The sequence below is a fragment of the Marmota monax genome, unplaced genomic scaffold (genome assembly GCF_021218885.2).
Source record: "Marmota monax isolate L192 unplaced genomic scaffold, Marmota_monax_Labrador192_F-V1.1 WCK01_AAM20220418_F8-fsc00179, whole genome shotgun sequence".
Taxonomy (NCBI): domain Eukaryota; kingdom Metazoa; phylum Chordata; class Mammalia; order Rodentia; family Sciuridae; genus Marmota; species Marmota monax.
In genome coordinates, this window is record NW_026695200.1 from 1721560 (window position 1) to 1745296 (window position 23737).

A 23737-nucleotide genomic window follows, 5' to 3' on the forward strand; every position below is an offset into this window, starting at 1 on the left:
ATGGTGTTTCCCTGAGTGGTTGTTTATGTAAGTTACCTTTAAGAATTTAAATTATTTCATTTTTATAAAACGTTTTTTTAAAACAATCCATATAAATACTTTTCTTTCTGGCAGTATTGTAAACTGCATGTGTGGAAAATCTCCTCTTGGAATGAAACTCTTGAAAGGGCTTGTAAATTTTTTAGGCACATTTTGAAAACTTGAGGGAGTAAAGGAAACCATCAGACCCCAAGGAGCAGGACTATACTGGAGCACTCAGGAACCTGACAGTCTCTGCTGGTCTGGACCTCAGCCCCAAGTGAGCAAGCAACACAGTTGGGCCCCAGCAGAGAAGCCATGCTGGGCAGAGAACCCATTAATGGCTGCTGGACTGTGGAAGTGAAGAAACCTCAGCTGGAGGAATCTGGAAAAACTCTCCCTAAAAGAAGAGTCCCTGTCCATCTTTGTGGAAAACATGTAAGAGAAAAAAAATGAATTTCTGTGCAAAGAATTTATAACTACAAGCCTGAAATCATGAAGACATTTAGGTAGCTAGAGTTCATACCATCTATATGGCCCAGGTACTCAGGCTTAAATTTTAATTTACAGTGATAGAAAATAAATTATTGATACATGTACCAATATGTTTGAATCTCAAAGATATTATGCTGAGTGAAAGAAGCCAGACATAAAATACAAAATTCTAGTATAAACACCATTAATCTGTAGCAGTAGACACCAGATCAGCAATGCCGTGAGCCAGGGGTGGGGGAATTGTTTGCAAAGATGCAAAAGAGGGTTTGGGGATGCAGTTCAGTGGTAGAACATGTGCTTAGCATGCACAAGGTCCTACTGGGTTCAAGTCTCAGCGCGCGCGCGCACACACACACACACACAGACACATAAAAAAAAACTATCTGAACTAATGGGAATGTTCTATTATCTCTGTGTACTGGTATTTACATAGATATGTGAAATTCTCATAGATATGTGAACTTTACTGGAAATAGGTTGTTTTTATTGCATGAAGATTACATCCTAATAATAGGGATTTTAAAAAGGAAAGCACCAACATAAATTTCATACCAAATAGTAGTGAATTAGCAGCATCACATTCTGGGTAGTGAATCCAATTATTAGCAGTGTTCTTTAGTTTTATAAGTTTGAATAAAAATTAAAATGATAGTGATACCAGAGAGAAGCAGAGCAAACCATCTTTTAAAAAAATATCTTTACATACAAGACTCAAAGAAACACATAGAAAAAGTCCCAGAAAACATGAACTCGAATTAACAAATAACTAAATAAATTGTGCAAAACCTACCCCAAAACATATTGATATGTTTTGAAAATTTAAATAGTCATTATTCAAAATCTGGTGAAGAAACCAGGGCCAAAATTGCATAGAAGATGCAAAACTAATGTCTAATAATTAGAAAATAACCACTAAAATTACAAACTCAATAAATGAGTTAAGACCATATCAGTTCACTGGAAGAATCAACAGACCAACTTGGGTTAGCTGATAAATTATGAATTGGACAAATCACTCATAAACATTATATCGATATGTGTATGTGTGTCATACCAAAGTGACTCACAACACATTGATTTAGAGGATTCTGTAACTTTTAGAGTAAATAAATAGAGAACTTTCCCAAAAGGATTTGCAGGCAAGGTTACCAGATATTATAAGCATTCACATCCACTGGGTAGGCATGAACTGTTTGTGTTATCAACAAATAATAAGTTTAGTTTCAACTAATTAAGTGAATATTTACAGAAAAATATTTTAACCCAGTCTAGAAGATTACTAAAATTTACCTTTCCTTTTTGTCTTTTTCTGAACCTAAAAGGAATTATAAAGTGCATTCATCTTTTGTTTCATACAATGTCTGCCTGAGATTTCATCAGATTTGTTTGTCAGGCTCCATATGCAATTTTAAAGAAATTGAATAAAGTTAATTAAATTCCTGTGAGTCATACATAAGTACTAGTGATTAATATATTTAAAGTGAACCATCATAAATTCAGCAAATATATTTCCATATTAACCTTTACTTAAAAGCTTTGTGAGTAAGCAAATAAATTTGATATTTCCTTTATATGTACTCTTGTCTGTAGTATTAGATGCCGTCTTAAAGAATTTTTAAGTGATTGCTTGTTAGCTATGATATGAATCACAAATGAAATGTATGACACTATAAAAATGTTCCTTACAGTAGTACAATGAGACAAATACAAATAGATTTAAAAGACATTTTTCTTCCTATTTAGAAAACAATTCACCTTGCCTTAAAATATTAAGCCTAAAAATATTGCAAAAAATTCATATACTTCAAATAATATGCACATCTCATCAGCATAAATCTTTGGTAAGTCCACCGGTCATTAGTTTCTGAACACTTCAATTTTATGGTGAATGGTAAGTTGCTCATCACTTTATCAAATTTATCTATTTTGTAACATAAATCCTGTCTAAGAACATCTGGAATAAAAAAAGGTGGCTGACACCAAAAACCATCATCAGTTTTCTCTCGTTGGACAGTGACACTGTTACCAGTTGCATGACTGCTTGCCAGAAACCAGTACCAGACCAGTCACTCCCTACACAGCACTTATGCCCCACCAGGGTACTCACAGCTGGAGAAGATCAGAGGGCAGGAGTGCTCATCCATGGGGAAGTTGTGCAGCTGCAGCTGGCACTCTGCATTGATGGTGAGCCTGTAGAAGAGCCAAGCATCACTCTTGGGGTCAGAAACAACACAGCCAAGGCCCTGGGTAAGGCCCATGGGGTGGCTGAGGCACCAGGATGCATGGAGAGGGAGAGAAGTTCCATGATGCAGGGTCCAACACATGCAACTCACTCTGGGCAATTGTACTCTTCACCCAGTGAAGCCCTGTTGTTGTCTTTGTATTGTGTTATTTTGTTTGGCTTTTAATCAGAAACAGAGAATTCCAGTTAGTAACATTCCAACTGTGTCTACAAATACAAGCCAAGTCAGGGAGGAGAAAAAAACCCCAACTGTTGTTTTATAAGTTGTCGTTTTCAATCTGTTTGAATGAAATCCCTCCTCCGTTTGAAACTGGTATATTTGACTAAATAGCTATTATGCCAAATCAATCCACTTGTGGAGGGATTACCTACTTGGGCAATCCCCTACTTCGTGAGGAAGGTGATGGTTGTACTAAGTAGCATACTGCATCTTTCCAGAGCGACACCCTGTGTGACAGAGTTTCTGTACAGGATCCCAAGACCAGACATATCTCCATAAAGATTCACTGAGGCTCTATTTCATTCCAGCGTCTCATTGGTATTTCTTTAAAATTGATGAAACACCTGTTTCAAACTCTAGCTTTATCAATGTATTTCATCAGCAGACCTCACTATTGTGACATTTTTTGTTGTTGCTATTGTTCCCTGTCTGCAAAATTATTATTTCTCAGAAACTTTAATATTCTCTTATCTTCTGCTTATTTTGATATTTGTCTATGTCATTTGTGCTACAGGCACTTGTTCAATACTAGGAGTCACTGATTTCTTCTCAGGGCCACAAGCACCTGTAATTGAAAGCTCATGACACTGGATGTGTGTGTGAGAGGGGGGAAATTAAGGGATGTAAGGAAAGGGTACATGAGGAACTTATTGCGGTATGGACTTAACAGGGAGGACATGGAGCATGGGTCAGAGGTAGGAGAGAAGTCGTAGTCCCCTGAGCCATACTAAATTGAAATGCTTGTTAGCCTACAGTAGCAGACAGGCAGGTGGTCTCCAAGAACCTGGAGTCCAGAACAACCACCCGATCCTCAGCTTGGATATGACTTTAAAGTCAAGGAAGTAGATGAGCCAAGCCAGTAGGAACATGTAAAGTTGGGGGCCAGGTCCAGAGGTAGTAAGTACACAATGAGAAGCAGCCACAGGTCAGTGGAAAATGTGAAAGCTGTGCCTTTCTGAGTTGTATGCCCTCAGAGGCCACTGCCAGAGGGTGCTGTCCTCTTGACCCTAGCACTAAATAAGCAAAAAGGCGGCCTGGGGGGCACTATTTTCGTGGTCAGGTAAGCTTAGACCATTCTGGGAATGTGAGGAGCACTGTGGACTCAGACTTAGGTCAAAATCTGGTCACACTACTTCCATGCAGTAACTTTGGAAAGTCAAGCCACTTCTTTGAAGAAGATTCTCTCATCTCCCTGGGTTTCTGTGAGGATTACCTGGCTCTAAGAGGACACATTGCCGGGTTGCTGCATCTTCCTTTAGGGATGAGTTGGGGAACACCCACTTTGTCTTTTGTCCTGTGGTCTCAAATTTAACTATAATGACATTTGTTAATTAGGACTCCAAGACATCTGTATTTTCCCGGCTGAGTGGACTTATGGAGTTAAATATATAAAAGATAATTTTCACAACTAATTTCCAGCAGAAATGGATTCTGATGAATGAATTAGTTCCTATTCATTGCAGATCATTTGAATGCCTTTATTTTTACACAATTGCTATTAGGGGGACAGACTCTTTCAGAACTCTGTAGTATGTTAAACATGAGAAAGAACAGAACTTAAGAGATAAAAATAGGGTCTCATTTCAACAATAACTTAAATTAAGGATCCAAAATTAGACCATAAGTAATTAAAGATTCTGTAGTTAGATGGCAGGAATTAGTTGTAGTATTTTATAGCACAATGGAGTAACTATAGTCTGTGATTTATCATGCATTTAAAACAACTAGAAATATACAAAAATTCCAAACACATAGAAATGATAAATACTGGTGGAGTTGGAATGCTAACTACCCTGATTGGATTAATAAATGTATACATGTATTAAATTATTGTAATGTATTCCATAAATATGTACAAATGGCACATGTACTATGTGTCAGTTAATGATTTAAAGAAATCCACAGGATATCTTACCTTAAAGTGTAAAGGATTTTCCCATCATTCCAAATTCTGAGGAGTTGATTGGGAGTTGTGATCCAGTGAGCCTCTGCCGTTTTAGAATTTCGGAAGATTGTGTCAGGGATCCATATCAACCCAACCATGTTGCTGTTAAGTGTGAGGATTTTCATTGTGCTGTTGAATCGAAGACGACTGTCTGTCCAGGTCTGAGCAAAAAATATATCAATTTGGTATTCCTGAAACACAGGAGAGAGAGAGAGAGAGAGAGAGAGAGAGAGAGAGAGAGAGAGAGAGAGAGAGAGAGACCTATTAGTGGCTTTTCTGAATGTTTTATTTTCTGTGCCAAAGTTGTTTCCCCTTTATTTTCACCAACAAAGTCTATTTTTCCTCCATGTTTACATTTTCATGTTCTCATTCCTCTCTTTGTTCATGACTGATACAGCTCGTTGTTTATAACATAGTATGATTCAGCAAATGATAAATATGACTAATCAATAGTTTAACATATGAGATATTACATATTGCTTTGTAAACCTTAAATTGCAAAAGGATAAGGAGGGACTGAAGGAGACAGTAGAATATATTTCACAAGGTAGATGCAAACCTGTGTTCAGAGGTTCAAGCTTTGACAGAGTGTGGCCTAGCAGAATATATGTTCTCTGTGTTGTAAAATGAGGAACATAGTAATTTCCACTTCTTAAAGGTTTTGTAATGATACAAATTAGGGATTACATGTTAATCCCTAATTCCTGGCTTACATCTATAACTCAATAATGATAATGATAATGATAATAATAATAATAATAATAATAATAATAATAATAATTATTGTTTTTACTCAGATTCTTCTCCTTACTCTCCTCTTCTCCCTTCCCTAATCATTTTCCTCTATTTTACAGATCTCCCTTTGATTTTCATGAGATTTCTCTATACTGGGGAATGATTTTGAACAAGTTATATTGTGTGCATGTATGGATATGTAACAACAAATTCCACCATTATGTACAACTATAATGCACCAATACAAAATATGAAAAATAAAGGGTCTTCTTAAACAACCTAAAACAAAAAAGAAAAAAACCAGCAAAGAACAGTAGATAGAATAGCCATTCAAGCCAAATGCTGACTGAAGGCTGAGAGAGCTCAGGTTATAGAGGCAAAGGGCCAGGTTATAAATCACAGAACCCAATAAAGCTATGCTGAGACCATCAGATAATTAAGAAAGGCCTGAAACCACTATGGGATCTAAAATGTATCTCTCAAATGGCCCACCTCAGAGGTCATTCCCATAATCACAGTTTAAAGAATTACCATCATGCCCAGGGAAAGAAGGTTGTGGAGACTGATGGTTAAGGATCTTAACTAGCTTTCATACTTTCCACTAGGTACTGTAGGTAATTCTCAACAAATCCCATAGTTATCTTTTCCATTGGCAGAGGGCATGCTTGTTCTGTTTCACCATGTGATACCCTCTGCCATGTCATTGTGCAGCAAGAAGACCCTCACCAGTTACCGGTGCCATGCTTGGTCTTCCCAACATCTATAAGCATGTACCAAATAAATTTGCATCCTTTACATAGTCTCGAGAATTTTGTTATCGCAAAAGAAAACATAGTCTGGAAGTACCCAAGTACTCAATGTAGGAGGAAATACAGAACAAGGAAGCTGAGTCTTGCACAAGCTTTGAGCAGCCAGGGGAGCAAGTAACAGGGAGGCAGCAACTGGGAGCAGGTTATCAAGGGCACTTCCCCAGAAGCTTCAATTCTACAAAGATCTGCAACTGTAGTGAGCTGTGTGATAGCAGCAATCGGAGTCCCACTGAAGTCTGTGTGTCTCCTAAAAGTGCCTCTGTGGATTAATGGCTTCTGCCTTCTAAAGCAATCATGAAAGAGAAGAGAAAGATGAAGCTAATTCAGAGCCTGGGTAGGCTGGAAGAGGCAGAACTTGCATGATGCCCAAAGCCTGTCAAATCAACTTTGCAGAAATAATCAAATCTCTAAATGAATTAAGTTTTCATCCTGTAAAATCTTGTACTAAGTAACTATGGCTGAAGGAAAAGACAAAGCCACGATCTTCCACCAGAGACTGATGGGGCCACGTTACCTGTGCAGTCAGCCCTCCTTGGGATTCAACAACCATAGATCTAAAATATTGTTAAAAAATTGCATTTGTATTGATCCTGAATAAAGTTTTTATTCTTGTCATTTATTCTAAACAATACAACAACCATTTACATTGTACTGGGTAAAGGAAAAGGTGTGTGTGTGTCCGGGGGTCTCTGCAAATACCCTGTCATTTTATATGACACAAACACCTGTAGATTTTGGTGTCAGAGCAGGTCCTGGGACCAATTTCCTATAGACACTGAAGAATGATTGTACTTAAGATTGAAAGAAGGAAAATAACAGCAGGGGAGAGGGAGAAGTAACTGGCCTGCAATACCAAAGACACAGATGCCATTTCAGAATCATGTGGAGAAGTGATTTGCAAAAGTGGCTGAGCACTGGCTTCAATGGGAAGAGGCTTGCTATGATCTAAGAAAGTTCTTCCCAAGGAACCACAGGCTAGGAAGAAAAGTGACAATTTGAGACTCAAATGATCCTTTTTATTCCTATCCTTCATGGGCAAACAGCAGCCTAAAAAAACTGCTTTATGCTCTGAAGGAAGCCAATTCTCCAGTGTTCACTTCACAGTGACCAAAGTGATTAATGGATAAAGAATAGAATGGGAGACAATGGAGTCAGGAAGAAAACAGTACTCAGGAGCTCCATCCCAGGACCAGAATTACTGGCAGTACAAGGACACCCTGGCTTTACCCAGGGACAAAGCCCATTCATTCAATATTTGCCCACTAGAGTTTTAATTGCTACAAACCAGTGTGTTCATTGTGGCATGCTGGCCCTTTTCCATCCTGGTGTACATATTGCATGTGTGGGGAGGAAGAAAGCTTAGCAAGCTAGCTAGCTATTATTCTTAGAATATTGGTCAATGTACCAAAAGAAGCCATGTCCAGGTTTTATGTCTTCACAGGAACATGTATGTACATGTAGTCATCCTTTAGTGACTGCAGGGGCTTGGTTCCAGAACTCTCACCAATAACAAAATTTGAAGATGCTAAAGTCTCATATAAAATGGAGGTGCAGTATTTGCATGCTATGCACATCCTCCCCTATACTTTCAATCACCTCTAGATTACTTGCAATACCTAATGCAAAATAAGTGCTAGGTGAATAGTTGTTGTACTGTATTATTTAGGGAATAGTGCTAAGAAAAAAAAAAGTCTGAACATATTCTTTACAGATACAACCATCATGGGCTTAACTATACAGTACACAAAGAAGATGTGAATTGAATAACTAGTGCTAAAGGGAGACCAAGGATCTATGAAATAGTGGGAGGTGTGGTAGCCTTTGCCCACATATCACTTCATTCACAGAAACTCAGCTTACTGGTCTGCACACTGCAAATTCAAGTTTTTCTTTTTTTGAACTTCTTGGGATTTTTTTGTTGTTGTTGTTGTTCTTGTTCTTGTTGTTGTTGTTGTTGTTTTGTTTTTCCAAAATATTTGATCTAGAGTTTATTGAACCTATAGATATGGAACCCATGGATACAAAAGCCCAATCATATAATGTAAACTTGACCTTGGGGCTGGGACAGAGTTGGTTTTTGGATTGCCTCCTTCGAAGAAGAGGATGAGGGAGACAGGGCCGAGTATTTACCAATTATGATACAAATCATGGTGGTCATTGGAGCTGTTTAACAAACCATGCATATTCCCATCTGCAGCTATAGGGTAGAATTACTTCCCATTTGGGGATGAGTGTGGTGACTTCATTTAGGATAAGCTGAAATAAGAGAATAGTAGTGTGTGCCAATTCTGATAGGATTCTTGAAGAACCCATATGGAATTCATTTGCCCCCTTTTCAGGCCCTGCGAGATTATGTGGAGCAGAGCCTCTGCTGATACATGAATGGGCAAGAATTACCCAGAGCTATTTATGAGAGCAGCAATTCCCAGTCTTTACCAACTCATACAGTAGGGAGAGAGAAGACTCCAGGATGTGGGGTTCAAGAAGCATAAGAAGGCCTCTTGAGAAGGCAAGTTATGATTCATCCTAGTCCTTGGTAAGGTGCAGAGTGACCCACATTGACATTTACCAATGGAAGACAGTTCCCAGCAGAGGAAGCAACAAACTCAAAGAATAGACTGGATGAGGGAAAAAAAAAAAACCCTTTCCTCCTTGACGCCAGGATTTGAGCTTCATGATGATGATTTATGAGTAAATAATTATATTTGTACAGAGAGCACACTCAGTACTTTGAATAAAATTGAGAATGTGACACTGGACAATATGGCATTAACAGGCACTCATGAGTGTTAATTGCTTTCCTTTAACACTGGTTATTGGATTAAGGAATGAAAGCCATGTTCTCCCAGTGTGTCCAGAGCTCAACAATGGGTTCACTGATGCCCGGGCAGTCAATACTCCCTGTAAATGCTCCATATGATGTGTTATGGAAAGAACCTAAAGTTGTTTAAATCATTTTTTCTATTTGTTTATTTTAGTTTATGTCAGAGAAAATCAGAAATCTAAAAAAATTTTTACTAGAGTTATTTACTAGGTTGGGATTATTTTTTAATTTGCTAAAGAATAAACTTCTGGATGATCCTGTATAATAATGGTCAGATAAATATGAGTAAGGGCCCTCTTGTCTTCTCTTTTTGTCTTCTCGATTTTCCATCCCCATTAATGTACCTTTTCCATCCCCTTTTCTTAAGACAGTTCTTCTAAAGGCAGATTTGAAATTGAATGGCAGGATAGGCTGCATTACATTACCTAAAGTCCCTCCACCAGGCACAGGTGCATTCTTTACTAGGAACTTGAATTATCCAGACACAGACGATAAGTATCCTTTCTTGCAGAGGGTAAATGAGGTTTAAGAGATTAAGTAACTTCCATACATTCTCACAGGTACTGAGCACCAATTGTTCTAACTTTGCAGTCAAAATCTATTTCCTGCTTGTGAACTAGAAGAGGTACAGCAGCTGAAATCCAGGTGTTTGATTTCAGAACATGTGAAACAAAGAACACCTGGGAAAAATCATCCTCTACTTTTACTCTGTTTACAAATTGTATGATGCCCATTTACCTGCCTTAGTTTTAGTTGCCTCATCTGCCAAAAGGGAGCATTGGGGTAGATTGAATGCAAGGACCCTTCCAACTCTGACATTTATGTTTCTATATTCCTGCCCCATTAGCCTTTCATTGTGGAAACTAATTCTCCATTTCTCTCATTTCTGTATCTCTTGCGAGAAGGACACGAGAGAATGACTTCCTACATTCCATCTTCCACACTTAAGAGGAGGTTTTGCATGTTTGAAGTGTTCAGAAGCTATGTATGAAGCTAAGGCTTATATAGGCAGAAAGTGCTCCCTCCTCCATACTGTTTTCCCATAGCAGAGGAGCACATTATAAATGTCCTGGGAGCAAGAGAAGCGAAATTGCTCTTCTGTATAATGGAATCTTGCCACTACTCCAAGCTAAGAGGGCTCACAACTATGCGACTGTGCTTGGTGTGGATGTTTTATTGTGTCCATATGTGACTAAATGTTGGGGAAACACTTCCCACCCACTAAGAAATATTTTTCTTTCTCTCATAGATTTTCTTTGTAATGGCATTAATCATCTTTGTTCTGCAGAGGAAAAAAAGAATTGCTTTTACAATATCTGTCTAAAAATAAACAACTTTTTATATTCATAAATGGCAATGAAATGAAAGTGTCTAAAATACTAATAAATGTAACAGGTGAAAATGTGCAGAATATCACCCCCACCAAACTAAACCATCATGTTGGTAGAGGGCCTATGCTCATTCGTTTTAATAATTCAAGAACTTAATGATTCCTAAATAAGCCATGAATTTCTGCAGCATGTGGAGCATTTTGACAAAACAGAAGAAAAATCATGCTTCTTAATAATACCCATCTTTAACCCCCTAAAAATTCAAAAAGTTTAATTCTTCACACTTTTCTGCCTTTCTTTGCCAAAGAGGAAGCAGAAAAAGTGATAGATTAATAATGGACTAAGTCTTTGAGATCTCTGGTTGCTAGAGACACAAACTTCTGAGGGCAGTAGCCTCTCTACCCTAGTAAGGCTACTTCCCATTAGCATATCACCTCTTATTAGATAGATAAATACATCACTAAAAGATGCCATTGGAGTTGGGACTTGGCTCGGTGGTAGAGCTCCTGCATAACATGCATGAGGATCTGGGGTCAATCACCAGCACTCAAAACAATATAACTGCTGTCAGTTATTCTTTATAAAATAATAGTCACAGACTATCCACATATGTATGGAGAGACATTCATAGCTAATAAATATAAAAATGTTTATATCTATCTATTGAGGTATAAAGAAGCATGGTTACCCATGGGTAGAGTGAGAATAGAAATTCCACCCCTTACAAATATCCATGCTAGTTTGGTTCTTTCTCCTATTGTTGTACATTGGCAGAGACTTATGTTAAAAATTATTCCATACATAAAGAACATCAAACGAGGGAAGGTGGTTATAGAAGCTAAAATTTAATATCTGGTTCATTTGCATAAAGCAAGTTTTACTATTTATTTTGAAAAACAATTCAAATTATTTGCTTTCACTGTATAAAGTTCCCTTTCACATCTATAGATACAGACAGATATATAGAAAAATATAAATAGATATAGATATTAGATATATAGATCTGGATAAATAAAAAAAGAGATAGATGGGTTGGTGCTCATTGGTACAGCATGTGCTTAGCATGCATTAGACCCTGGCTTCAATTCCCAGTAATACACACACATACAGACACACATATAACAGAGGTATATAAATGAAGATATAGGCAGATATTTTAGAACAACAGGCTGGTTCAGACTATATGGATTGCTTGGCCTGGCCTGTAGGGCAACTGCTATGTACCTACTGGCTGCAGACCCCCATACTTCAGCATGAGTACCCATAGAATTGAGGGTTAGATCTTCTGGAATGAATTTCAGAGCCCTCTAGACCACTTCTGACACCCTTACTAAGATGTCAGAAAAGACTCAGGAAAGCCTTGTTTTCCTTCTTGAGAATTAAAGTGTTGACATGTACACTCTCATGCTTTCTGCAAGAGGTTTGTGCAAAGAACTTTCCTTCTGAACATAAAATGACTTTCCTAATATAGTTGCTGGATTTCTTCTCAAAATGTTGTCCATCTTTTTTCCTGGTATATCTTTCTTTCAGATAACATCTTTTCTTATGTCATTGTTTTTCATGAAATACAAGTTCTGGGAAGTTGCGGGAAGCAAAATGTCTATAACAAATGACCTTCACACTTTTTCCATGAGCCAAAAAAAAGAGAAAAAAAAAAGAATTTGAAAAGTTGCCACCATAAAGAAATTATACATATTTGAAGAGATAGGTGTGTTTAATCTGGTTTAAACATGATGCAATGTATACATGTATGGAAACATCCCATGATACCTACCCCATTGATATGTACAATTGTTATGCTTTTATATTTCAAAAATGTCAGAAGAGTAATCTGTGTTGTTAGAAAGTGGATTCCATAATATCAATAAGCTTACTTACACTTTTTATAGATTATATTCTTGTAATAAATCTGTATTCCAAATAAATGACACATACACAATTTACTTATTGTTCACAAAATATTAACAATCCCATTGCAAGACAGTGACTAAGAAGTATCATCCACATAGTGGATTTAAAATATTTTGGATTTTTTCTCCCAGCTTTATTGAAGTATAATTGACAAACAAATTGTATCCATTTAGGGTGTAGAACACATTTGACATATGTATACATTGTGAAATGATTGCCACAACCAAGCCAATTAGCAAAACCATCACCTTAAGGTCACCCTGTTTTTAAATTTTGTTTTATTGCTTTTTATTTTATTTTTTTCTTCCTTTTTGGTGGTGAGAACATTTATAATATTGTTAATTATAATCACACCTCTGTAGATTAAGTCTGTAAAACTTATTTATCTTAAAATTGGAGCTTTTCACACTTTTTTTAAAGAGAGAGAGAGAGAATTTTTTTAATATTTATTTTTTAGTTTTCGGTGGACACAACATCTTTATTTTATTTTTATGTGGTGCTGAGGATTGAACCCAGCGCCCCGCACATGCCAGGCAAGCACACTACCACTTGAGCCACATCCCCAGCCTGGAACTTTTCACACTGACCAACCTCTCTCCATTTTTTCCACCCTCTTGCTAGCCACCATTCTCTTCTCTGATTCAGACATTTTCTAATGGCTGTGCTCAGCTTTGGCCCCTCACCTTGGACCTTCACACTCTCAGGCAGGAATGAAGAGGTAGGAATAGGCAGGAGGTTTGACCTTAGGTACTATTGTGTCCTAATAGTTGCCATCACAAGATTATAAGCTTTATAGAACATGAAGAGGATACATTACAAATATTTGAAATATCTCACAAAATGGTGCAGACTTTGCATATAACTTAGGTACATCCTCTCCTATACTTCATATACCTTGGATTACATATAATACCTAACACAATGTCAGTGCTATGTGAAGAGTTGTTTTGCTGTTTTGTTTTGGTAATGATGATTAGAAAACTTCCTGTACATACAATACAGATGCAATTTTTTTTCCAAATATTTGTCTTGTTTTTGTGATGGGAGGTCTCACTATGTTGCCCAGGCTGGTCTTTAATTCAATGACTCAAATGATTCTTCCAGTTTAGTCTCCTGAGTGAACTATAAGTCAGAGCTACTGCCCCTAGCTCTGTTTGTTATTTTTCTTTTCCTTTTTTGGATCCAAGGATGGTTAAGTCTGCAGATGAAGAATCCATGAATTCAGAAGACTGACTGTAACACTAATTGCGTCATAATCTGACTTGATCTGTAGCATCCCATGGGCATGATCACTGTTGGGATGAATTGTGGTCTCTGACCCATATCAGAAGCTTATTTAGCTGCTGGCACCCAAGCCTCTCTGTCATTCAGAGAATCATACAATGTCTCAAGGCAGGTCTACAGGAATGAGGTGGGACTCAAGGTGTTTTTCTTCCCCTTCCAGGAGAGCACACATGCCACACTAATTCCATGTGGGGTTCCATATTCATGTTACGTCTCCAGGAGAGACCTGGTTTGAGCATCTTTCAAGAATTGTAAAGTGATGTCCCTTAAGACATATCTTAGAAGTACTTACTATCACCCAAAAGAGAATTGAAAGAACTATAGAAGCTGCTTTATCATGTGCTTTGCATAAGCATGTTTTTTATTGTTATTTGTTTGTTTAGGCCTGGGTATTTTTCCTGTCAGCAACAGTCAAAATCAGGGTTCCATATTTTTTTAAACATAGTGAATATTAAACATATTGAAAAATTATTTTTTGTTCTTGTTGCTTTGGAGATTCAATCCAGGTCCTTGCATGTGCAAAGGATTCACTTTACCAATGAGCTACATGCTCAACATGTACTGTAAGATTTCACAGTGCTAGATTTAAATTGCCTGAATAAAAAAATGTAGAGAAGTCTTTAGAGTTCTCTTCTGTCCACAGTCTCCAAATCAGGAAAATGAGGCCCTAAATGGAATTGCTTGAGACTTCTCAATCTCATTATTTTTAGCTCAAAACTGCTTGACCTTTTTATGGGAAATTGATTTAAATACATAGTAAATGTTTTGTTTTACAACTGACCCCAGCATGAAAGTGGTCACAATTGTTGATCATTACCAGTTGAAGTTTCTTGCTGAATCACGTTTTTGCTTCAGACTGAAATATTCTTTTTCTAAATATCTACATGGAACAGAGATAGATCCTCAGCCTTGCCTTTTGAGATCTCTATAGAACTTTGTGAGACCTCTCTGTGAAAACAGAGCTTTTCTGAAGGACTTGGCATTTCAGGCTGAGTCTGGTCAACCAATAGGTAAGTGAGAAAAAGTGAAACAGGGGACCTCTGGGGAAAGGCAGTAGCCGATTTCCAGGCTTGCCCCTTCTAAGGCTACTACCAGTAAACATATAAAACACATTAGCTGGAAGTAGTCCTAGAGAAGAGAAATTGTTAACATCATCCACAGATTAGAAAATCAGCCCCCACAGTGGAACTGGAGGCAGTATAAACTCTGAAACACAGTGGGAGGAAGGACACCCTGGGGAGGCCTCAGTGAAGACAGGAGAAGGACCACGATTATGATGTCGGGTTTAGAGGTCAGAAGCACAGAAAGGTCATAGGAGACTTACTAAAAAGAAGAGGAGAGGAAAGGGTGAGGTAAGCAATTATGAAAATGGAGAAGGGTCCCCAAAGTCTCCAGAGTTTAGAATGCCTGATCTAGAAAGTTTAAAAGAAATAAGTCAAGACAGTGTAAACTTTATAAACTCAGGGATTAAGATTAGCAGAAGGGAGTAGGATCTTATGCAAACAGTATTTCTGAAAGTCACAAGAGGGCAGTTCTAAGACTTCATTAACTTGCTCTTGCTAAAATTTTCAGATTCTCCATAAATATTTACAAATGACTATTGATTTGAAAACTGATAAAGAGAATAATATACTAAAATTAACTATTTTATCACATAAGCTAGTAGAGATAAAAAAAAAAAAACATCACTTCATAAAACACTATTAGTTTGAGTCATGGCCTACATGGAAATCACATGCCATGCTGGATATTCCACCTGCCTAAAATGCACTAGATGCTCATCATTCAGGGGAATATCTCTCACATGAAAAATGTACAACTATTAAAACAGATTTCAATATTGGATTACAATCTTAGACATTTTAAAGCATAAACTGTTCTCATTTACTGTGCACTTACTACTTACCAAATGTTATAAAGTTTGATAAGTATTATTTCTTTAACTGGCCCAACGAACTTGTGCCAATTTTCTATACAAAGATGGTGTCAGTACAGAGATGCACTTTCCTTTCATTTAGGAGGCAGCTGAACCATTTTCACAGTCTTAATTTTTGCCTAAAATAGCATTTAATTAGAAAGCAGAATAAAGGAAAGTAATTTGCAATGATAATAGAAGTATAATATCATTCAAAGTTGTCAAGGTACATTAGACAAACTTTTTTTTTTAATCTCATCATATTTTATGCTTAAGAATGTGAAATACTATATCCACAGAAGTCAGAATGCAGATATTTCCAAAGACATGAAATGAAACAGATGGTACTGTAACTGGAAAAGTGGACATTGAAAAGCAGAATTCAAACTAAATATATACTTTAATGGTGTACATATAGACTTTATGGGAAATTATCACATAAATCTAAGAATATTTTATGTATTTATAAAGCACTAACATTGGTATAATGAATTCATTAGTAAATAAAGATGGTAAATATTAACAAAATTCCTTTAAAGTGCACAATTTCATAGGACAAAAGGATTTCTATACATAGAAACAATGTTGCTTCTGTTCTTTGCCCCAAGAAGAGGAATGCAATTCCGGTTTCCTATTCAAGACTGATATACTTGTGTACTGTCATTACTGTTTACATATCTCTATAATTGTATTGTTCTGAAGTGTCTCAGAACATTCTAATGCATTTTGTGTCAGGTCTTCCTACTTCAATAGTCACATACACATGAAAAGAAATTTGGGGAAAAAAAAGCCTGCAATGCGTCTTCTAGATCCCTAGTTCTGTATTCAATTTGTAAATTTAAGCTATTCAGAAGTATTCTGACTTCTCTGATTGCTAATAGTATTGCATTATTTAATCTGTGACTCATCTAGACACTGTAAAGTAAGCACCTGGCACAATTTCTAAGTAGCTCATTTCCATGCCATGCTAATCTCTACTATTGATTATGCTATCGCATGTAACTTCAACCACTCTGTAGTTTACTTTTCTCCTTTAAATTCTAGTTTTGATAAAAGACATTATTAGTTTTAATAAAGTCCAATTTCTCACTCATTCACTTTAGGAAAAAAAAATTAAAAATTAAAAATTTGTTATTTTGCCAGAGGCAGTGACAAATGCTTGTAATCCCAGAGGCTTAGGAGGCTAAGGCAGGAGGATCAGAAGTTAGAGGTCAGCCTTAGCAGTTTAATGAGACCCTCTGAGACTTAGTGAGACCCCATCTCAAAATAGAAAATAAAAAGAACTGTGGATGTGACTCAGTGGTTAAATGCATCTGGATTCTATCCCCTGTGCCAAAAAAGAATATATATATATATATCTGTGGTAAGAGTACATAACATGAGATCTATCATGTTTAAAAAATGTTATACACTCTTGTTAACTACAAGGACACTGTTACAGAGTAAATCTCTAGAATTTATCTATCTTGCTAGTTGATAAAACATGCCCATTAATTATCAATTCCCCATTTCCCTCTACCCCAGCCCCTGACAACCATCATTTTATTCTCTAACTCTATGATTTGATTATTTAAAATAAGTCATGTAAGTGGAATCATGTTGTATTTGTCTTAAGTGATGGGATTATTTCACATAGCATAATGTCATTGAAATTTAACATGTTGTCACATATTTCAGGATTTCCTTACTTTTAAGGCTGAAAAATATTCCATTTATGTATGTACTACATTTTTTTTTTTTTTGATGTACTATCCATGTGGACTTTCACTTCTGTGTTTTGGCCCTTCATGGTGCTGCAGTGTACATGGAGTGTTAAGATCACTTTAAGATCCTGATTTCAATTCTTTAGAGAAAACACCCAGAAGTGGAATTGCTGGGCCAGACGGTATTTCTAGTTTCAATTGTTTGAGCAATCTCTGTAGTGTTTTCCACCATGACTGCACCATTTTGCAGTTTCCAAATTCTCCACATCCTCACTGATACTTGTTCACCTGTTTTCTTGATAGCAGCCATCCTAGCAGGTTTGAGGTCATCTCACATTGTGGCTTTGTTGTCATTTTCTAGAGGATTAGTAACGCTACATATCTTTCCACAGACTTCCTGGTTATTTGTATCTCTTGTTGGAGAAATGACTTGAAATCTTTGGCCCATTTTTCAGTTGGTTATATAGTTTCTTGCTATTGAATTACAGCAGCTTACTGTATAGTTGGGAAATGAACCCTTTATTTGATGTACAGTTTGTAAACATTTTCTCCTATCCCATAGGCTGCATTTTAAAAATTCCATTTTTCTCTCTCTCTTTGTTGTCAGAGGAATTTTAGTTGTTTTTTTTTTTTTAATGTTCCTACTTATGTATTTTTGTTTTGTTTCCTGGGCTTTGGTGTCATATTCATGAAATCTTTGCAAGACCAATGTCAAGAGAATATCCCCATGTTCTCTTCTAGAAGTTTTAGAGATTCTGGTCTTATTTTTAAGTCTTAATCCATTTTGAGTTGATATTCCTGGGTAACGTAAGTAAGATAAGATGCAATTTAATTCTTAATTATGTAGATATCTAGTTTTCCCAAAATATTCTCCACACTTGTAGAAGGTTAGTTAACTTGGCATACTTATAGAAGGTCAGTTGACCACACATGCAGAATTGATTTCTGTTCCATTCTAGTAGTCTAACTATGTCTGTCATTATGACAATATCATGCCATTTTAATCATTGAAGCTTTTTAATATGTTTTTAAATCAGAAATTATGATAATTTTTCTTTCTCAAGATTGTGTTGGCTATAAGTTTCTTTCATGGTTCCATATGAATTTTAGTACTTTTTCTATTTCTACCAAAAAAACAAAAAAAACAAACAAAACAAAAACAGTCTATTCTTGTTCTGAAACTATGGAGATCTCCCCATTTTTTTTAAAGAGATAGATAAGAGAGAGAGAGAGAGAGAGAGTTTTAATATTTACTTTTTAGTTTTTTCGGCGGACACAACATCTTTGTTTGTATGTGGTGCTAAGGATCGAACCTGGGCCGCACGCATGCCAGGTGAGCGCGCTACCGCTTGAGCCACATCCCCAGCCCAATCTCCCATTTTTTAAGGTTCAGAAGTTCTACTGTTTTGTCTTTCATATTTATATCTATAATCCATCCCAACTGCTTTTGTGTAAAGCCGAGAACAAGTATTCATTTTTGTCTCATGTGCAGATTCAATTGCTCCTCCACCACATTGAGAGAAGACTGTGTTTCACAACTGTTCTACAATGCCCTGTCTATCATAAACCATCTGTGCCTGGGCATTGTCCTAGGCTAACAGACTCCACTGACTTATTATTGTACCCCTGAACCAATAACACTATCCTAATTACTGTGGCTTTCTATAAATATTGATACCCAGAGAGCCAGTCTTTTGAGGTTTTTATTTTTATTAAAAAGTATATCAGCCATTTCTGGTCACATGCACATTACATCGATTTTTAGAATAGGCTTGCAAGTTATACACACACACACACACACACAGACACATTCTACTGGGACTTTGGCAGGCATTATATTGATTACATTTTATTTTGTGGATAATCATCTAGATTCTACTAGAATCTTCCAAACCATGAATATAGAATATATCAACCTTTATTTATATCTCTTTTAATTTCTTCAGTAATGGTTTGTAGTTAACTATCTTTATGAATCTTTTGTTTATTTTTTCTTAGTTATTTAATATTTGATGCTATTGAAAATATGGAGTTTTTACTTTAATTTTGTATTATCAAACGGTAACTTTTCTCATTTATGTACCATACTTGAAATTTGAATTTTAAACACATGTATATATCTGGGTAACTATCAACATAGAACACAAAATGATTCTTTTATTTAATAACATTCCCTCTGTTTTCTTTTGGTAGTCACCTTTTCTCCACTTACAACTCCTGAGAATTGCTGATCAGTTCTTCATCCTCATAATTTTGTGGATTTTTTTTTTGAGAATGTTACGTAAATGGGATCATATAATATACAACCTTTTGAATCTGGCTTCCTTCCCTTAACATAATGTCTTTGAGATTTGTCCAAGTTTAATGAATTGAAATTCATTACTTTTTATAAATATTATTCCATTGCAGGGATATATCAGAGTTTGTTATCCATTCACCAATTGAAGGACATTGGGTAGTATCCAGTTTTTAGCAATTATGAATAAGCTTATTCTAAATATCAATGTACAAGTTTTTCTAAATATTAATGTACAAGTTTTTATGTGGAAATAAATTTACATTTCTCTAGCATGAATATCCATAAGTGGACCTTTGGGTCATATTTTAGAAAATATTTAAATTTATAAGCAACTGTCTAACTGTTTCCCAGTGTAGTTGTATACTTCTGCATTTTAACGAGCAATTTTTAAAAGTTCCAGTTAACATCTTCGACTGTCTCTGCTGTTGTCAGTATTTTTTTAACTCTTCTATAGCTAAAACAATTAAAATTGGTGAGTGCAACATCACTGTTTTACTTTGCATGTCGCTGACAGCTAAGATGTTAAACATCTTTTCATGTGCCTATCTGCCATCTTTATATTCTCTTTGGTGAAGTGTCTGTTCCTGCATTTTACTAAATTTTATGTCTAAGGTATCGATGTAAAGGTTCCTTTTTTTCATATGGAAAGATAGAAGAACATGCATATATTTGTACTTACATTTCATATGGAAAGGAAGAAGAATAAGCAAATATTTGAACAAGAATATATTAACCATCATATTCACCATTTTTGCTTCTTTTCTTTCTTTTCCCCTGTGGAGTCAAGTTAGCATCTGGTGTCAATAATGTTACTCAGATACAATTTTGTGATTTTTTTCCCCACCCATTACTGAATTTTACATTTCTACATGTTATAAGCATAACAATACAATTAATTTCTCTCTCTCTCTCTCTCTCTCTCTCTCTCTCTCTCTCTCTGTGTGTGTGTGTGTGTGTGTGTGTGTGTGTGTGTGTGTGAAAGAGACAGAGAGTGAGGGAGGGAGGGAGAGATAGACATTGGGGATTAAACCCAGGAGAATTTTATCACTGAGCTATACCCTTAGCCCTTTTAAAAATTTTATTTTGGAAGAGTCTCATTAAATTGCCCAGACTGGCCTTGACCTTGTGATCCTCCTGCCTTAGCCTGGGATTATAGGTATGTCCCACCATTCCCAACTGCAGTTCCTTTTTAAGTTAAGGGGCAGGGGGCGGGGGGAGAAGAAATATTTCTACACTGTCATATTACATAATTACCTTTACTCATCTATTATTTTTTTTCATGTGGATTCTAATCACTGTATAGAGTCACTTCCTTTTTGCCTGAAGAGAGTCCTTTAGTATTTCTTACAAAGCAGGTCTTCAAGATAGGTGCAATGGAGGACAGAGGCTCCTTGTCCACTCAGCCCTTGCTCATAGGTAAGAACTTTATGCCAGGCATGATAGGCCAAGAACACTGGGGACTTATCACCTCTGTCATAGCTCACTCTTAGGATAAAGAGCAAAAAGAGCAAGAAGAGCAAGCCAAGAAGACTAGGGTCTACTGGTCATGGCTCTCCACTGGCTCATAGAGCAGGGAGTCACTCTGGGAGAAGCAGAGGGCCCCAGTCGCCAGGATTCACCCAGGGGAGAGGCAGGCCTATGGGTGAAGATTCTGTTATTGTACCTAAGGGACACCAGAAGCTGTGTCTCCCAGCTGAAACTGTAGACCTAGATTGGATCTAGGGCAAAGGAGGGAACCCTTGTCTTCCTAGCTGTGCCTGCACTGAGCACAATGCCTGAATTGGAGCTTCTGTAAGTTAAAGCAAAGCAGGGTGGAGAAGGGGCTTAAATGTCACAGACTGTTGTGGTTCTTCCTGAGATTTCTTTGAGGAATGACTCTCGAATTGCCCATCTGAATCTTGAAAAGTTCCAGAGACTTTAAAGGAGGGCGGGGGTTGGGGAAGAGATGCAAGTACGTATGTTTATCATTTCCTCCAGCTAAGTGGTTGTTTTTTCAGGGAAAAGGTCTGCTGAACTCTTTGCTTCACGCCAGAAGTGCAACTACATTTGTTATTACACAACTGCTCCTTGGTGTTCATGGGAAATTGGGTTCAGGGCACCGCAGATACCAAAATCAAAAGATGTTCAAGTCCCTTATGCAAAATGGCACAGTATTTGCATATATCCTAGGCATGTGCACCTATATATTTTATCTCTAGATTAGTTATAATACCTAACAAAATGTAAATGCTACATACATAAATGTTATACTAGGCTGTTTAGTGAATAATTAAAAGAAAAATATGTCTTCCTAATTATCTTTGGAAACTGGGTGACTGAATCTATGGATGCAGAATCTTTGGATATAGTGGGTCATCTGTATTATCTACAAAATAGTGATGGCTTTATTTGCTCCTTCCCAATATTTAGATTCCTCCTTTCAGGAATTGTACACAGTCTGGGCCTGTTTCTATTCCACTTTTCCCTCCTTGTCTGTAAAGTTGCAACCCAAAGTGTGGAGGTTTTACTAGACCTCATCATGAAAGGCCCTGGAATCCAACTTGCCCTATTCCAGGTCCTGGGGATGACTAGATTTTCTTCTATATCTCAGCCTGTCAATAGCCTCTTCCAAGATCAATCAGTGCTCCTTAAAGTAGCATGGCCCTAACTGCCCAGATACTCATTGTGATTTTTCCTTATCATCCGTATTTTTGTTCCAAAGACTTCATAGCCATGGTAATAGATCTCTCATCTCAAGCAGAAATTTTATATTTTGTCCTTCCTTTGTCTCTAGTGAGTTCCTTATTCTGGTCTCCCTTGTTCATCATTATCAGAAGCCTAACCCTTGGTTTTGAAATTTTTACATAAACCAGAGTTAGGGTCCAACATGGGTCAAAATTTAAAGATAACTAATGTTTTAGACCAATTAAAATGAGGGGAGTAGAAAGGTACAAGGTATCCATATACTATCCCATGCCAATGAGCATGTACATCTAATATTAAGACATGGAAAAGAAGATAAAAATAAGAACATTTAATTTAAAACTCACTCTGCCCCATATATGGTTGAAAACTGATCCAGTGATGACTTTTGGTAGATCTCTTATCAAGGGCATATTTGCTTTCAGATTGATTCTAGAAATTTTTGTTTGTTCCTTTGTTTCACTGTAAATGAAACTTTTTCTCTGCCAGAATTTCCTTAGGATTGGGTGAGGTGATGCCCCAGGATCTGCATTTGTCCTCTTTTAGGATCACACCTAACCAAGTCTTCATCTTTGGACAGCCATTCTGTCCTCATTCTGTTCAAGTGGAGCAAGTTGAAGGCATGTCTTCTCCATTCAGGTGCAACCGCATATTTTCTTCTTACAAACAAGTTGACTGGGATATATGTGTATATAAGGGCTAGAATCATGATTGACAACTTGCGACTCATTTATGAAAGATTTAGCAGGCAAGAGTCAGAAGTGAGGGAGGTAAGAGAAGAGAACATGTTAAGTATTTATAGATGTTTATTCTCAAAATGACCTGAGAGGCTTGTTAAATCACAGGCTATAGTGCCCCACCTCCAGAAACTTTCCATTAAGTAGGTCTTAGATGCATCTGGAGAATCTGCATTTTTAACAAGTTCCCAGTTAATGCAGAAAGCTCTTAGGTCCAAGGACAAGCCTTGTGATCAGTTAGGACAACTGAACAGGACATAATATTGGTAGGCAGTTGTTTAAGCAGGAGGGTAAAACAGGCTCCAAAACACAGAGCATAGGGCCCTGGGTTTGACCTGAACCTTCCACTGTCTGGGCATGTGATTTGGTCAAGCCTGTCGTCTGCATTCTATTGGGATGCTCATCCCAAGCATGTTGGCAGGATAGCTCCCTCAAATGTCACCTACTAGAGGGGGCCAACACCGATTCTCTTATTTTGAATTGCAATTCTACCCTCCCACCCTAAATTCTCTTCACTTAGCCTCATTTTATTTTATACCATTTCTCCCTCTCTCTTTCTCCACTCCTTGTGCGTGCATACACACACA

General features: G+C 36.9%; 1 protein-coding gene across 1 annotated transcript in view; it reads right to left on the minus strand.

The window, feature by feature from the left end:
- Positions 1–23737, minus strand: part of Gabrg3 (gamma-aminobutyric acid type A receptor subunit gamma3) — a 609972-nt gene that overhangs the window by 260358 nt on the left and 325877 nt on the right. The window contains exons 4-5 of the mRNA XM_046428836.2: positions 4891–5111; positions 2621–2703 (exon numbers count right to left, since the gene is read on the minus strand). Coding sequence (XP_046284792.2) covers positions 2621–2703; positions 4891–5111 — 304 coding nt within the window. The remainder of the gene's footprint in view (positions 1–2620; positions 2704–4890; positions 5112–23737) is intronic.